Raw genomic sequence first — 18016 nt, 5'->3', positions numbered from 1 at the left:
CACCTGAAATTCTGAAGAATAAAAAAACAGCTGTTACATTTGAGCCCACTGTTCAGACATGATTTGTGAAATTCTAAGAGTGAGTCATTGCTTCCTTCACGAGCTGAAGAAGAAATTCATTTTGTGAAGAAATTAGAGGACTAAGCATGCAGCAATCCATTCTGCTGTACATCTGTAGCTCCGGGACATGATGAATTATTGCATACCGCAGAGATTGTGTACATAGGCTACCAGTTACCATTCATTATGATAATGATAGCCTTCTGTTAAATTTTATTATGCAAAATGGTGACCTTCAGCTCTTGACAAATTATGATCTAGCCCTGAAAGGGACACATTTCAGGTGGTCATGACAAATATTACACATTAAAATATAACATAAACTGATGCATGCTTTTGAGAAAATTAATTCTTAACCTGCAATGATATCTCCTGCTCCTATTTCCCAAACAGTAATATCTCCCCACCAAATAACAGAAAAATACACCAGTAAGAATATTAGCTAAGCAGTGACTGAGAAAAGGAGTTTAGAAATATTTTCATTGTAGCTTTTAGAAGTAGATGTTTCGCAACTGACATTCTGTCAATTCAAATTAGCATCAAAATAGTGATGAATTATTCAACAATAATACAAAAATTGAGTGACTTACCCACACAATTCCTTCCAGAAGGATCAGGCTCATAGCCACCGTTACAGTTACAACGATAGCTGCCACGTAAGTTTTCACAAATTCCATTGGAGCAAATATCAGGATCCAATGCACACTCATTAATATCTGTATTAACACAACACAGAAGATAACCAGATACGGAAAGATATGAAAAACCTCATCCGGTTACAGATGTAGACAATATCTGACTCACTGGATATTGAGGCTGTCATTCAGAACAAGGGTGCAGCCAGAAGGCTGAAGGAAGTGATTATTTGCCTCTATCTGACACTAGTTAAGGCAAACCTGCAATACTGTGTCCAGTTTTGGGCCACTTCATGAGGTTCACATGTGCCCACTCCTCAAGCCTTTCAAGGTCCCTCTGGATGGTATGTCTTGCGTCTAGTGAATCAAGTGCACCACTCAGTTTGGTGTCATCTGCAAACTTGCTGAGGGTGCACTCAAACCCACTATCTATGTCACTGATGAAGACATTAAACTGTATCGGTCCCAGTATGGAGCCTTGAGGGACACCGCTTGTTACTGGTTTCCTCTTCGGACATTGAGTCATTGACCCTAACTCTTTGCACATGACCACCCAGTCAATTCCTAATCTAACAGTCCATCCATCAAACCCATCTATCTCCAATTTAGTGGCGAGAGAAGAATGTTGTGGGGGACTGTATCAAAGGTCTTAGAGAAGCCCAGGTAGATGGTATCAGTAGCTCTTCCCTTGTCCACTCATGCAGTCACTCCATTGTAGAAAGCCACTAGATTAGTCAGGCACAATTTGCCCTTCGTGAAGCCATGATGGCTGTCTCTAATCACCTCTATCTTCCATGTTTTCGCATAACTTTCAGGAGGATCTATGCCATGATCTTACCGTGTGCTGAGGTGAGGCTGACTGGTCAGTAGTTCCCAGGATCCTCATTTTTATCCTTTTTAAAAAATGGGTGTGATATTCCCTTTTCTGCACTCACTGGGGACTTCACCTCACTGCCATTTTTCAAATATGATAGAGAGTGGCTTAGCAACTACATCTGCCAGTTCCTTCAGGACACTGGGATGTATTTCATCAGGTTCCATGGACTTGTCTATGTTCAGGTTCCTATGATCAGGTCTTGAATCTGATCTTCTCCTATGATGGGAGGAACTGTGCTCCCCCAGTCCCTGCCCTGATGTTCAGAGACTTGAGAGATATGCGAAGAGTGATTGTCAGTGAAAATTCAGGCAAAAAAACTGTTGAGTACCTCAACCTTCTCCATGTTAGTTGTCACCAGTTCTCCTCTCTTATTTACCATGTTTGTGTGTGTCTTTTTACATTTTCTTGTAATCGTCCTTTTCTGACCAATGTGCCTGTAAGAAGCCTGTTGTATTTTTCACATTCTTTGCAAAACTCAGCTCCAACTGTGCTCTAGCTTTCCTGATCTCACGCGTACACATCTGGGCAGCATCCCTGTATTCTTCTCAGGATACATGTGCTTGGTTCCACTGCCTATGCATTTCCTTCTTACATTTTAGTTCGACCAGAAGGTTCTTACTCAGCCATGCTGGTCTCCTGCCTTCCTTGCCTGATTTCTTACATGTGGGAATAAAGAGCTCTTACAATCTAAGGAAAATGTCCTTAAAGAGCTGCCAGCTTTGTTCTGCTCCTTCATCCCTGAGGGCAGTTTCCCAGGGGTTCCATCCACTAATTACTTAAAATACTGAAAGCTTGCTCTCCTAAAATTCACAGTCCTGGCTTTACTCTTCACCTGGTACACATCCCTCAAGATCACGAGTTCCACCAGAACATGATCACTGCAGCCCAGGCTGCCATCAGGCTTGACCTCACTAATTAGTTCATCTATGTTGGTAAGCAACAGGTCCATTGACACTTCTCCTCTGATTACACTATCACCTGGATTAAAAAACTACCCTCAGTACACTCCAGTAGTCTCCTGGACCACATACAGCTTGCTGTGCTGCTTTTCTGGCAGATGCCAGGGTGACTGAAGTCCCCTAGCAGGATCAGTGCCTGATGTTCGAGAAGAGGCTGAGGGAACTGGACTTGTTTAGCCAGCAAGAAGGAAGATCAGAGGAACATCTAATAGCAGTTCTCTGATCTTAACAGATTGTTATAGAGAAGATGGAGGTAGACTCTTACTTGAGGTATACAATTACAGGGCAAGGGATAACAGTTACAAGCTACAACAGGGGAAATTTTAACTGAACACCAGGAAAACAATTCTTCCCCATGACAGTGGTTAAGCACTAGAGCAAGCTGCCCAGAGAGGCTACGTGAACTCCATCCTTGGAGATTTTCCAAACTCCACTGGGCAAGGCCCTGAGAAACCTGATTTAACTTTGAAGTTACCCCAGTTCTGAGCAGAAGGTTAGGTTGGATGACCTCCAGATATCCTTTCCAACCTAAATCAATAGGGAACTATGTGTTTGTAAGAATATCTTGATGGAAAATATCTACCCTGTGCACTCGGAGCCTGTGGTTTAAAGATCTAGGTAAGAAGTTATAAATTATTAGGTGACACAAATACTATTCCTAACACAGAACTAATGCACAGATCAATACCACAGCATACTCAGTCTTATAGGAATTATAGCACTTGGAAATTTAAAATTTTTCTCAGATCAACAGAATAGGATGATGAATGAATTATTCCCTGAATATGAATTATTCATGAATATGAATAATTACAGTCCCATATAGAATTTCTGCTGTAGCTGGAAAATTCCAAAATATTTGTATGAACTACAAGAACAGGAACAGGCTAGTTTTAATATTTTTTGCCTCTGAGGAAAAGAGTTTTTCAATACTAAGTTATTTCTTTCCATATGGTAAGCCCATTACTTTAAATAGTTCCCTCTCCAAACCCTGGAAAGAACAGCAGGGGTGTTGGACTAGCTGTGACTTCAGAAAAAGCTTGTTTCATAGTTATACCACCCAACTTCTTATAAAGGACATTTCCTCTTTAATTATAGTGCAGTTTAGATCATGATTTACATATACTCAGATATGCATTCAGAAAAAATCATGCTACCCCTGGATTAAACTTAAAGCTACAAGACATTTGAAAATTTCATAAGAAAATACGAATTAATATAATATTTCAGTTTTATGCTTTCTTTTGAGCAAAAAGTTTTCCGTAGTTTACTAAACTTGTTTGCACCTTGGGAACAAGCCACACAACTTCATGACTCTACCTCTCCTTATCAAATTACTGATTTCAGAAGGTCCAGCTCTTCCTGTTACCTTTTACATGGAACTAGACTGCAAAGTCTCTGTCCTCACCTATGTCCAGACTTCTCTCACATGAAGACACTAAGGTTTTGTGCCTGGTAATCATAAGCAGAATAAGATGTGTAGGGATTTGGTGGTGGGACTGCAGTCTAATTAACAAACTATGTACCAACTAAAAGTAAAATAAAACCTCTATGACAAGAGCTTCACCGATGAAGTATATTCCCACTCACTCTTGATAATGAGAATGCATGAGCAACAAACAGAATTTTCATTAGGGACTGACTGTGGCATCAGTATTCCTCTCCTTTACGAAATGGAATTGGCAAACAAAGTACCTTGGTATAGGCAGTGGTAAGAGTAGCAGCAAGAAAATTGTCTGCAAGGTCACTGCACAAGATGTACAGAAAACACGAGGGTTTTCTTCAGAAACCTAAACAAAGGGGGACTTTAGTTGAGAAATGAAGCCCCAAGAGATTATAATCTTTATCATGCAGTTGGTAGAGACCACAATTGGGTTTATGCTTTTAGTGAGAAATTGTATTTTCCATGTCTCCATAAGAACATATAATCTCCCTACCAGACTACTAGTCATGGTAGGGCGCTGTTTGTACAATATTATGGCACACTGCCATTATTTCTCCATGAGATTTAGAGATTCTTCAAATGGACTTTGTATAATTCACTGAAAAGAAAACCGAGAGAATTTACAAACTCTATGGATTTCAAATTACTTGTAAGTTTGGCAACATGTTAAGCAATGAGCTCACAGAGAAGAAAAAACTATGCATATATAATTACAGTACTGAACAGACAGAGAATTTCTTTTATTATAGTACTATTTTTAAGAGTTATGTGGGCTGCTACAAAGTATAATGATCAGAGGGTCTCATTTTGTTCCTGTAGAACTGAATAGGAGCTTTAATGCTGACAAAGATAAAAGCTATACAAATTAAATGCCTGGAAATACTAAATGTACAGTATCTGCTTTAATTTGGCTGCAACTTTATTAACTCATCAAGGAACTATCTAGCAATAAATCATAATGCTGTGTTCCACCATACCTTCTTCAATCCACTCTACATATTTGGCAGCTGCAGCATGCATTGCCCCTACTTCAGGCCTTGGCTCAGCTATTATTTTTAAAATATCTCTCTCTGTGGTAACAGGAAAAGGAGCTGGACCTTTACAGTTCCCAGTACTAAATGAAATTAATTTTTTCAGGAGGACCTTTTTTAGTAAGCTCCCTTCCAACTCTAACTCAACAGAGAAATGATCCCTCCATGGAAACAGTCCATGTAGTGAACACTGGATCTGGAGTGAAAAACTGCTCTATTACTATCCCAGCTGACCAAAAATCAACTGCAAATGCAAGTGGTTCCCATCATTCCCCAAATGAGGGAGAACTGTCTTAGGTCTATACTAAAAAAAAATAATTATTGGTCAAACCTTTAAAATGGATAGCTTTTTTTTTCTTGTCAGAATCAGGCAAAATCCAATCTTGTAGAGAATTAATTCTAGCCTTTTCTTTAGACAACATTAAATTATTATACTTTGATAATGAAAATACTAAAATCAACATATTAATCTTAAGGTAAAAAACTCCACTCTAGCATGTAAAAAAAAAAATATTCTGAGGTTTGTTTTTTTTTTTAATCTTCAATCATATACATTAAAGAAAATGTGCAACATACCTCGTCCATCCACAGTAATACCTATTCCACTGCTGCACAGGCCATGGAATTCAGCTACTCAATTGAAGCAAGAGATGTTGGGGAAAAAAGAGTATGTTATTTTCAGTGTTTCACCTTCTTTAATCCCAAACCAAATCCACATGATTTTTTCAATATAATTTTTCTACAATGTAACTAATAAAATGCCAAAGTTCACAGGAAATAACCGTTTATAGATAATATAGCTAAATATGTCAAATAGCATTCCACCCTGAACTTTGAAATATGTACAAAACTGAAATTTGATAACAATTAAACACTCAAGCAATTTCGTTACAGTCTTGACAGTATTGTCTCCTTAAGTTCCTGCTTTCAACCGTAATACCAGCTCTACTCCATTTTTTCTAGTTTTCTGCTATCTCAGAAGATGACACTGAATGGAAATACTGTCCAAAATACATCATCTCAGCTCTATATTGAAGAGATCTTTTTTATTCAATCCCCTGGTTTATTTGGAGAACTGATTCCTATAAAATGAAATATAGATTTCTAAAATGATAAGGGCTGCTCTTTTAAACTGGATTGATTTGACTAGGAAATTTACAGATTCATCAGAGAATTCTGCTTATTCTCTTTAAAGTATTATTACTTATAGTCAACACTTAATTCTGGGACCCAACTTCAGCACAGCATAGTCATGTCCTTCGTCTTGAATTTTGTCACAGTCTGGCCAGCTCTGGAACTCATTCACCTCAAACATTACAATACATAAAAACACACTCAACAAAAAATACCAGACAGTTTTTCTTTAAAGGAGAAACCATTTTCAGAATCACTGTACAATTCCATTAAGTACTCTACTCGCTTCTCTTTAAGGCATGAAATAAATGAACAACCTGATCTGAACAAGATTTTTTAAAGTCTGTATGTTCTGTGTAGTAGTCAAAGAAACACAAAATTTTACCTGAGTTTTTAGCAGGGCAGGGGTGACACGGCTCTCCAAAACCATAGTCAGGATTGGCACAGCAACATTCAGACTTTGTCACAGCACCAGGGAAAGGACGGACACATGCTCCTTTTCTGATGCCTCCATAGCATGTGCTACGCATATGAGTATCTAAGAAAAGGCAAGGAAGGAAGTAATTTATTCCACTAGGCTGAGAGTGAAATGTATGCATACTATCTCAACTAGAGCTAAAAAAATCCACAACTTTTGTTTAACAAAATGGTTACATTGGCTACATCTGCATCACTCTGCTTCAATAATCCTGATGGCATCAAGGCCAGTTGTCAAAATGGTTAGCTCCGGGAGCTCTAGAGCACTTTAAAACCACCTAAACTACCATAGTGTGCAAATTTAAAAGCATTCCATAGGACCGAGCAAAGATGACCCACACACCAAAGCAGCTTTGTAAATCCATCAACACATACCTCAGTAAGAAACACAGAATGAATTGAATCAGCATATAGTGACTAATTTTTCAATTTGAGAAGTACTAAAACCATAACCTGGACACGCAGATCTTTTACTTACCTCCAAAATGGTTCCTCATGTAGGATAACTCAGCAGCAGCCCAGGGCTGGTAATAGGGGAGGATACCTATTTCCAAAAGGAGGAGCATAGCCTCCTACTGCATTACAAATTCTGAACAGAAAAGCAATTTCAGCAGATTGTTTAGACTAGCATTTACATGACATGGATATCTTAACAGGTTTATATGTACGCTGGCACCAGTGCTGGAATAGGGTTAGGATATCAAAGAGGTCCCAACACTTAGATAGCAACAGCAATTTAGCCATTCTTACACAGGACTAGGTAGTGGGGAAAGCAGCACTATTGTCTAGAGTCTAAGAAATTTCTGGAGGTTTGTGACTGAAAAGCCACTATGGAAACTATAGTGCAATCCTTGGGGAGAGGGCTGGAAATGATGGTCACGACAAACCACTAGTTACTACACAAAGAAAACAGATAATACCTGGAAGGTCTCCAACCTTGAAAATCATGCCATAAAAAAGAGCAGAAAAATTATACAGGACAGCCACACAGCTGTAGGACTCACCATGTCCCTACTGCCAATATTGCAGCTGATTTAGTCATATAAATCAATTTGACTGACTTGACCAGTAAGATGTGGCAGGGCTTCAGTCCCACCTTTGCAAGTATAACCATCTGCTATACTTATCCAAGAACTATGAGAATGTTTCTTAGATTGCTTTTTATGTGTTTTGGTTTGGGTTTTGGTGTTGTTTTGGTTTTTTGGTCATTCCAGGGTCAGATGCCTTTTCATATTTGCTCATAGGATAATACTGGAGATCTTCTAACAAGCATGTGAGTGGACAGTCCACCTAAATGTGTGGCTGAGAACTGCAGGATACTGATGGAGTAAATAGCTTATAGTTTTGACTCCTGTACTTCTACGGACACTTGTTGGAGCTACAGAAATACTCTTTGTTTCAGGCATCTTTACAGACCAGGTCAGAACATGGCTATAATTTATGCTCCTCATTAATCTCCCAGTAAAGCTACCATACATTGTGGCCTGGACATGAGCCTGGGTGCACGCAGAAACTGAGCAGAGTCTGAGAGAATCCAGACAGTTACCTACTTAAAAAGATGACCCCAAAACAACAAAGAAAAGTTGCATGAAAAATCTTACATCAGTGCACGCTGAATATCCTGTGCCAATCCAAGTAAGAACTGGCAACTCCTTACGTGCTCTGCCTAGTCGTTGAGTGTTGTAAGCTGGCTCCTATAAAACAGGATTGCCTGTGCATAAATGTTTTCTGTTGCTTTTGGTATCCCATGGAACAGATAGTTCTGGAGTACAGTTAAATGTGGTCTAGATTTCAGGGCTTATTCCTTGCCAAGAGTATAGGTGAAGCCAGTACAATTTGCTTGCACTTGACAGCAGGAAAAGATTATTATGCTTCAAAACAATGAAGAGTTTTTGCACAAGAAATGTCTGTTCATGTACATATGCAAAATAATTAGTTGCATCACATCCTTTCCCTCCACATCTAACAAGTCCAGATGCCACTCTGCCATGCATAAAGAGGCTCTGATCAGCACCCTGTCACAGAAGGGAAGGCTTCCCCCTTCTTATGTATCTGGGAGAGAAATGAGAAGCAATTCAAGGGAAGGAAATGGTACCAAGGGAAACTGTGGGGGGAAAGAAGATTGGAAAGTGTGAAAGAAATACTCCATAGGAACATCTTCAAAGATGCGAAGTGCAGGAAGCAGCTGGAGGAAGCTACAGATGTGCTGAGCAACTGCTCTGCGTAAGAAGAGAGCAAATGCTTTTCCACATAAACCAATGTTTTTACAGAAGAAGCACAGGGAATTTGGGGAGGATTGCCTAACCAGTTATAGGAAAACAGTTTTATCTACACAGTCAGTGATTCACAAAGGCTGTGCAGGATGAAGAACCAAGCTGGCTCTCCCAGAATCAAAACAGAGATTGTATGACAGGAAGAATGTCCCCCCTGGGCTGTGCTTCCCACGCTGACAGCAAGGATGAGAAGGACAGGTGCTGCTTTGTTCATGGCTTAGTTGCTGTAGACACCTCACCAAGCTCAGGTTCCCCACGTCACAACAGTTCTGAGTGTGCACGTTACTGATGAAGCTGCGCTGCTTCCCATGTATAGCCTGATCAGCCTTTGGGTACTCATTTCAGAGGACTGGAGAACTTATCTTATGCCCTGGATCAGAGTTAAGCATTGGTGCTGCTGTAACTGTGTACCTGTTTATGGGGAACTCCACTGTTTCCCAGAGAACAGTATTTCTAAACTCCTAAATTTTGTGGTGTAGCACTTCAACATCTGCAAATGTTATCACCACTATACTTGTGGGCAAGGTCAGGTAGACCAGTGGTTAACTTATTCTCAGCGAAAGTCACTGCACCCATCTAGGTGCCTTAGAAGGTCAAATCATGCAATGCTCATGACAGGCACCTTGAGGTACGGTTCTGCAAGATAATCAGAGTAAAATAAAACTTAGCTATTTTGTCCTGGATGGCTATAGCTTTGGGCAGAGGTGTGAATTGCAGACTGAATTATAGTTAAAAGTGTCTCAACAGAGAACAAACAACATTGCACAAAGCTATAACCGTAGCTAAGTACAAGTTCTGAGGTGATATACAAACACACACACACAGAGACAGCTGAGGTATCCAAGTATGGAGCTGCAGTTAGAAGTACAGCCAAACCTGAAATGCCTGCAAATACTAGTTAGGCTTTGAGTATTTATCTAACTGTTCCTTTTCCAAGCATTTGTTCCCCTTTGCTGTATATTTTTTTCCAAACTTGTGTAACATTTTGTGATTGACTCTGCCATACTTATTAACACTAAATAAAAAAGCAATTTATTCTATGAATAGTCCCATCAGCATCAATGGCACTATTCAGAAGTAAAATAGAGCTCAAAGTAAGAGAGAGAGAGTTGGACTGTAGGCTCTTTGATTTTATGTTTTTGTTAATTGCCTAGCACATTTCTGGGAATATCATTAAAAGGAAGTTCCATGTAACTTACTAACTTTCACACTACAAATACTGTTCTAGCAGCCCGAATGTCTCAAAAGTATTATTTAGCTCATGTAATATACAGGACAGAATAGACAGACGGAGAATTCCTGTAGTTAATACAGCATTAAACACTTATATATATACACATATAATTTTCTGAACAGCAGATTGGCTCAGAAATTCTATTCTAAAGGTCATGTATGAGGACATTTTTGTTATCCAGTATTTGAAATTTCCTATGTTACTTTATGCCTGGAATAATTACATCATCTTTTTAAAATTAATTTGCCAAATGAATCATGATTCTGCCTTATGATTTTTGTCATATTAAGGACATTTCCTGCTTTTTCCTGCTGAAAATTTAAGCATTTATGGGAAACCTCAAAGCTATGTGACATGTGGAGCTCAACATTTTCAAATAAAAAATAGTGTTCACAGCTGACAGTCAACTCATGAAGCCTTCAGTGGCTAGAACTGTGGTAGCATTAGGTAGATGAAAGCACAGAAAATTGAGCACTGCATTGATTCTTTGCAGCTGTATCACTGACAGGAGTAAAGATGAGGCCAGCTTGGACCACACAAAAGGTACTGAACAGCTTGTACTCAATATAGTTTTGCTGCTGTGTGACTGAACAGTGAAATTCCTATATTACAAACAGATTACCAAGCCTTTTCTCATTGTTTTATCTTTCCATTGCTTTTCTCCAAACATTTAATAAACCAGAAGAAAACTTGGCTACTACATAGGAGAGAACAATCCTTGCTTTTGTTGGTTCAATCTTTAGTACAGTTTTGCTTACTAAAAAATCTCATTTATTTAAAAAAACACAAATATTTGGGTTCCAACTGAGAGACTGAGAAGGTATTTTGGCTTTTTATTAGCCCATTTTTTAAGCCACTCTGAGTTTTAATCGTGAATTTTTTAAACTGAAGTAGTAACAGAAAGGACCACCTTGCGCAGGCACTTGATAGGAATGCTTGCACTAGATTTTATTTTAAAGAATTATGAACTTCTGCACAATTTTAAAATTTTATTTTAAATGAACTGATAATAGCAACACAAAGATGTAGTATCTCACATCCCTTTGGTGCAAGATGATCTCCAAACACTGTGACAAAGCCTGTCTTTCCTTTATCTGGGTACATGTAGATAAGATACAGGCAGATAAGACATATATGCATCCATTAGCAAGAATAGTCATAGCACCGACTAATATATACAACTATTGCAGAGCTAAGCCAACGGTTTCATCTCTGCCTTTACTGCTTCACGAATCTGCCAAACATGACACAAGCACCTGGCCTGATCTAATACCAGCTTCAACAGTAGTCCAGTAACCAGCAGCATCTAGGACACAAGGCCATGTACCAAAAGTGGAGCTAATGTGTTGTGACACTGCCAGAGGTGCACTTTTCACTCAATGCAGCCCCATTCCAGGCACATTTGCCTGTTGAAGTTTAATGCTGTGCCTATCCACTAACTGAGCCTTGGGTCACCAATATGCCTGATGACAGATACATCCATGAGCTGGAAGAGAAGAAACTCAGGGGATACAGAACTGATGTTCTGATACGCAGAAGAAGGGAAAGATGGTACCTCCTGTGGAGGTATCTTTGGAGTATCCTCACATATTTTTATCTTTATCCAAAGATAACTTTGGAGTATCGGAGTCCCTAGGGCATACAGTCCCACCACTCTCAGAAACTTTTGTAAAATGTGTATTCCTCTCCACGCTCTTTATCAGCAATCAGTAGAAAAACAAGGGACTGAATATCTCTTGCCCTCTACCCTTTTTAACTCTTCATCAGATTGAAAATGCTGTTTTTTTCTCCAGTGAGCTCCCTGAAGCTATGCTAGAGCTCCTGGCGGAGCTGGATGAAGAATCTCTTAACTGACAACCAGTAAAATTTCAGGGGATAAGAGACTGCAGTTTGGATTATACAACAAAAGATTATTCATCAGCAGACTAGAAATGCCTCAAAATGCCTCAAAAACAAAAAAAGATGCCAGGAAGAATAAATACTGTAAGCTTAATTTATAGGAATAACAAACAAACAAGAGGTGGTGCCACTCCGATTCCACAGAGGAATTTAAGCTTCTTGTCTTTTAACACTAGCTTTACGAGACAGCATGATGCAATATTTCCTAACGGTTCTTAATAATGATATTTGAGTTCACACAAACAAGTATATCTACTTTCCACTATTTCTCACAGAATTGCAGAATCACAGAATGATTTGGTTGGAAGGGACCTTAAAGCCCATCTAGTTCCAGCCTCCTGGCCATGGGCAGGGATCCCTTCCACTAGACCAGGTTGCTCAAAGTCCCATCCAACCTGGCCTTGAACACTTCCAGGGATGGGGCATCCACAACTTCTCTGGGCAACCTGTGTCAGCGTGTCACTACCCTCACAGTGAAGAATTTCTCCTGCTCGAGCTTTTTCAACACTATGGTACAGGGAGAATAAAATGTTTTTGGATTAGAAGAAGAAATAAAAAGGGGAGTGCAAAAATATCAGTGTTGCAACCAAGATATGTACCTATTTTAGTGATTTGGAGTGGATGATGTGCAACTGAATATAAATATGAATATACATATATATATACACACACATGCACATACATGAACACAAACACATAGCAGAACAAAAGACAAATGCTCCAGTTTTATCCTAGAACAGATCCTCCATGCTTTGATGTCAACATTATCCAGAAGGATGTCATTTGATGCATTTCTTTAATTTGACAAGGTGACAATTCCACTTGCTTTTCAATGAAAATAAAAAAAAAAATCTCACTTACCTACACACACACGACCATCAACTCCAACAGCCAAGCCAGGTGGACACTCACACCGAAAGGACCCTTCAGTATTTATGCAATGACCATTCATGCAAATTCCTGATGTCTGGCATTCATCAATATCTAACAGGAGGCAACTCAATTCAACAATCTATTCACTGTTTTTAAGCAAGATTACAAATAATATTTTAAGAAAATTAAGAAAATTACTTTATGATAGCAGATGAATCACCAACATATCCTTGTTTTGTTTCTAATAAACATCTAATCTTGGAATTACACTAAATAATCAAAATTCCAGCTGCACATTAAAAATAACAAAACAAAAACAACTCAGGAAAACCGTAGGATTAGAGGCACTTCAGGTTCTACAGTAAGCAAAATTAATGATAAATTTTCCCCTTTTTCCATCCCATGATACCATAACTGCTCTAAAATGTGGTTAAGGAAGTGCTAATCACAGAATATCCATACGATGGTAAATTTTAATTCTGAAGAACTTTTCAGCAGTCATCAATTTCTATCTAAGTCAAAAGCCCAGCTTCATGTACATTAAGAAAACTACAATTAACAGAAATGGTTCAACTTCAAATCAGAAAACTAACAATTTAGACATTTTTGCAGTTATTAGAAATGACTCAAGCCCAAACCTCTTTCTACTGGCAGCAACAGGTATCTTCCATTAGTTTACTTACACTGAAGCTAAATCAAACTCTGCTCTTAAAATGTTTAATGTAAGTTTTCAATTTCTTTTTTTTTTTTTCCACTTCAAAAAGTTTGTTACGCTATGTGGTAAATATGATGTCTTAAGTGTTCCACACTCTGAATTGTCAGAATAACAATACGAAAAACATACATGTGTGTGCTCATCAGTGTAAAATATTTTAAACCTTCTAAATTTCCCATATTGCCGCTCACTTTACCATTTCATAAAGGGCCTGCATATTTTGCTGCATTCACAATGCTACAAGACTTTTCAAAAGCTAATTTATCATCTGTTGTAGCTTTCACAATACTATTAAATAATTTAGTTATTTTTTTCTGAAAGTTAAAGACCTATTTCTATTCTAAGCAGCTTAAGAAATCTACTGTAAAGAATTAGAAAGGTATTAGTACGATATTAAATCCATGTGACAAGATTGCCATTCCTGCATGAATGAATGGACAGGAAAAGCCATTTTCAATCAAGATTGTCTTAATGCATTACCCCTCAGTTGTACATACCAGTACAGTAACGTCCATTTGGAGCCAGAACAAATCCTGGTTTGCAGATGCATTTAAAACTCCCATCTTCATTTATGCACATCCCATTCAAACACATGTTTGTAGTGGTACACTCATCATGGTCTGCAAAATATTGCAAAGAAAACTGCTTATAGTTCCTCATCTTCCAGAAGATGACACAGTAAAAATAAACGATCAGGACTGATGTGACGTATTGCTTCACTTGAAGATTAAATTCTACTCATAACTCTGATGCAGTATCTGAAGAGTTTTCACTCTGTAGACAAAGTAGCAAATTTTTTTCCCATTGTGATCAGTTACTTTGTGTGTTTCAACAAACTGTGGATGGAAGAACAGGGTGTGTCTGTCTTTCTTACATTAAAGGATAAAAAGCTTCAGTCACCTGATACAATTAAGAGCTTGCTGTTTATCTAGGACTTTTTTTTGCCATAGTACAGTCAAAATTAAAAACAGTTATTTCTTCAGCAGTGCTGATATATGGAGCACTTACTATGAAGCTTTAGCGAAAAATGTTATTCCTGGCACTGAGTTATCTGCGACTCTTGAGTAGAGATGTAGCTTCGAAACCAAAAATTTACCTCAAGTTTCCTTTGAAATCATGCAGTTCTGTACAGTAACTATCTGAATGCAGGGGCTCTAAGTTCACCTCAGGTCATACCTTGTTTAAAAAAAAATGTAATCCTTAATGATCCTTAATCGCAGTATGTAGGACAATTTCCAGCATCACCAAGCTAATCCCTGCCTCATTATTTAGAAGAGTTCTTACCCACACAATTTTTTCCATCTGTAGTCAGTTCAAACCCAGCATTGCAAATACACTGGAAACTTCCATCAGTGTTTACACACCGGCCATTTTTACAAAGAACACCATTCTGGATGCATTCATCTATATCTGAGGCAAAAAAAAAAAAAAAAATCACATAATTAGAAAATTAATGTAGGACAAAAATGCATATAGTGACAATTACTGCTTTGAAAAATACTGGCATGTTATTTAAATACTACTAAAAAAAATTTTCTAAAGATGGTTAAGAATTTATTCTTATTGCATCACACATAGGAAAAGTATTATTTTACAGACTTCACAATAAACACTACATTTTGTGATGCTCTGCAATTAGTTCATGAATACCTTTAAAAACCTACTCACACATTCATCTGCATACGTACATAAATATACACCTGTCATACTAATAGTCTATTTCCTGATTTTTTTGTAGAACTCCTGGCTAGTGAATTCCCTAGCCAGAGAGAGGTATTCCAGAATAACAGATAAACATTAACAGACAACAACAGAACAAATGGAATGGTAGCCCAGAACTAGAGCTCCAATTAATATACCAACTGTTCGGATTTACTGCAGTCACATTCATAACTATTTTTTGAAGTCCAATCAGATCTGACATAAGGGGTCAGAACATCTGCAATGTCAGTAGACGTGAAGCAAGTTTTCTTACCGATGCAAGCTTGCTTGGTAGGAGTCCTCTGGAAACCCGCGTGGCACTTGCAGTAATAGGAACCAGGTGTGTTGACACAGTCTCCATTAGAGCATGGGTTTGATGTGCATTCATCAACATCTGTTGGCAGCACAGAGAAGCATTAGTGAGTTCACAACATACACAACATTTCTTTCAAGTCTAGAAGTTTTCAAGTGAAAGAGACGGCAACAGTCAAATGCTAAAAAGTAAAATCTGTTCTTGGTGCAAAATCATTACTTTCCGAAGAACACCAAGCTGTGCTTAGTTCAACCAGGCAGGCATTTTTAAGACGTGAAATGCTACTACATCATTTATATGCATCTTGAAAGACAAAAGAAAAAAATGTGTGTGAGGATTTTGAGACATAGGTTCTGACAGTTGCCTAATGAAAGGGAACAACACTTTATTCAATATAGTTTCATTTAACTGAATAACCATTCATTCTTCTTCGGAATAAAAGCAATACAAATCAAAATCAGCATTTTAAAATCAGAGCAAATCATGGCATCCAAAACCTCCCCATTATATAATAGGTTTAATGTAGAAATGTGAAGAGGGGCCACACACCAGCAGGAGGGATTCTTAATGAGACCACAGTCTGTGTACCATGTCTCGATTATTTATGCCCCATTGCATCCTGAACCACAGTCTTTGCATTTGAGTGATGCCAGACTTAATCTAGCCCTTCTCTGTAAGGTACCTTACTCTCTTTTTCAATGGCTTTTGGTATATGGGTGCAATCAAACAGACTTCAATCACTTTAAATCTTTTCTGCTTAGAAATAACTCTCATTTGACACAGGGCTCTGAAAACTTTAACTCCTTTCAAGAACGCTTCCCAAATTTGATTCCCAGTGGTTATCAGTGAGTCAGCTGCATCTTTCGCAGGAGACAGCTGTTTCCAGCTCTAAAGTAACACTGACTGTTCCTCCCCATTATGCTCCTCTAAACCCTCCCAGGATCCTTGCCCTTGGTGACCCAGGGTGCAGAGCGAGTGTACCCCTCTGGTCTGGCAGGCAGGACTGCAGGCTCATTCTCTCCTGCAGCTACCAAAGGATGACCTGATCAGTTTGTCTCCGCTACAGCTAAATCCAGAGGTTACAAGCTGAATGGAACCCTTGATGAAATCTCTCTTTCTTCATGAATCACCTTTGATAATCGGACTTTTTCCCCTCCAGCTATGCCCTCCATTTCTCTTACAGGTCTGAAATTACTCTTCATTTAACCTTAATATCACAAAGCCAATGGTGATTTACCAGGTTTTTTGGTATCTGGATGTAAGCTGCCATAGGAAGCTGGGGCTAAGTAAAGCCACTGCTGATCAGTTCTTAGTAATGATGATTTTACCATCTTTTTTTTTGCAGTGTATGCTACCAGAAATACTGGGGAAAACCCAGGGTAATTTTGCTGACCATTTGTATTCACCCTTTACCAGGTCTAGTTCTAAAACTTTGTTCGTTACATTTTGGAAACAACAGGATGGAGTGAGAAATTAAACTTATAAGAATATTTATATGTTAAATAAATGTGTACTTCTAGAAAGTGTTGTTCCATGAATGACTTGATTCTAAAAAATGGCCAAAGGTTAGTTTTGTTCTAGTTTAACCATAAACAAGACCATACATTTGATAGGATTTACTGTGTTAATGCATACAGAGTAAAAACCAATCGCATCAATATACACATCAAAGAGATCTGAGTTTACCCAAATCACTGATTTAATGTGCTGCTTTACAGCACTCTTGGTGCCTAGATACAATCAGATCGTTTGGGGTAAACAAATAAATAAAGGCAAATCAAATACCTCCTCCCAAGCATATTTAGCTCATTGATATTTGCATAGTAGCTGATACCACCACTCCAGTAAAACCACAAGAATGAAGCAAGATAAAGAAAAGAGAAATTCAGAGTGTTAAATACAATGAAGAAAACAGTAACTGTATCTTTCTACTGCAGTAGACTTCTATGTGATTATAGTAGTTTCCTGTTCTCATGCTTCTCTACAGTGCCTGGCTGTTGGGATGCTCTTTCTCATGAGTGCTAGATCAGGTATTTTTTCCTAAGTCCTCAACTGATTTGGGGGGTCAAGGAGGATGGCATGTAATTCCTTCAGAACAATGTCCTCAGCTACCAACAAAATGTCAAACTCTAAATCACATTTTCACATGGATGTTTTGTCAAATGACTTAATTCAAATTACTTTACTGTATATTTATCTTGCTTTAGTATAGGTGAGGACGGGGAAATGTATAAATACTAGATATGGCACTCATCTATTCTGTTTAGTTTTCCTACAGAGAATGACATTTATGACTTTATTATAGGCTTCGGCTTGCTTCATCTGTTAAAGAAAACATGTTGATGCTAGAAATGGATCTTACTGTAAATTAATTTATAAATTATACAGCAG

At 38.3% G+C, this 18016-nt stretch overlaps 1 protein-coding gene across 1 annotated transcript in view; it reads right to left on the bottom strand.

Annotated features, from left to right (window-relative positions):
* Positions 1 to 18016, bottom strand: part of LOC104159484 (fibrillin-2-like) — a gene marked incomplete at its 3' end in the record, with an annotated part of 100429 nt that overhangs the window by 17947 nt on the left and 64466 nt on the right. The window contains exons 9-13 of the mRNA XM_009697403.1: positions 15587 to 15706; positions 14896 to 15021; positions 14109 to 14231; positions 12885 to 13007; positions 651 to 776 (exon numbers count right to left, since the gene is read on the bottom strand). Coding sequence (XP_009695705.1) covers positions 651 to 776; positions 12885 to 13007; positions 14109 to 14231; positions 14896 to 15021; positions 15587 to 15706 — 618 coding nt within the window. The remainder of the gene's footprint in view (positions 1 to 650; positions 777 to 12884; positions 13008 to 14108; positions 14232 to 14895; positions 15022 to 15586; positions 15707 to 18016) is intronic.

Source organism: Cariama cristata, unplaced genomic scaffold (assembly GCF_000690535.1).
Source record: "Cariama cristata isolate BGI_N322 unplaced genomic scaffold, ASM69053v1 scaffold12713, whole genome shotgun sequence".
In the NCBI taxonomy this organism is placed as follows: domain Eukaryota; kingdom Metazoa; phylum Chordata; class Aves; order Cariamiformes; family Cariamidae; genus Cariama; species Cariama cristata.
Note: the sequence above shows the minus strand (reverse complement) of the source record. Positions and strands in the feature narration are given on the sequence as shown.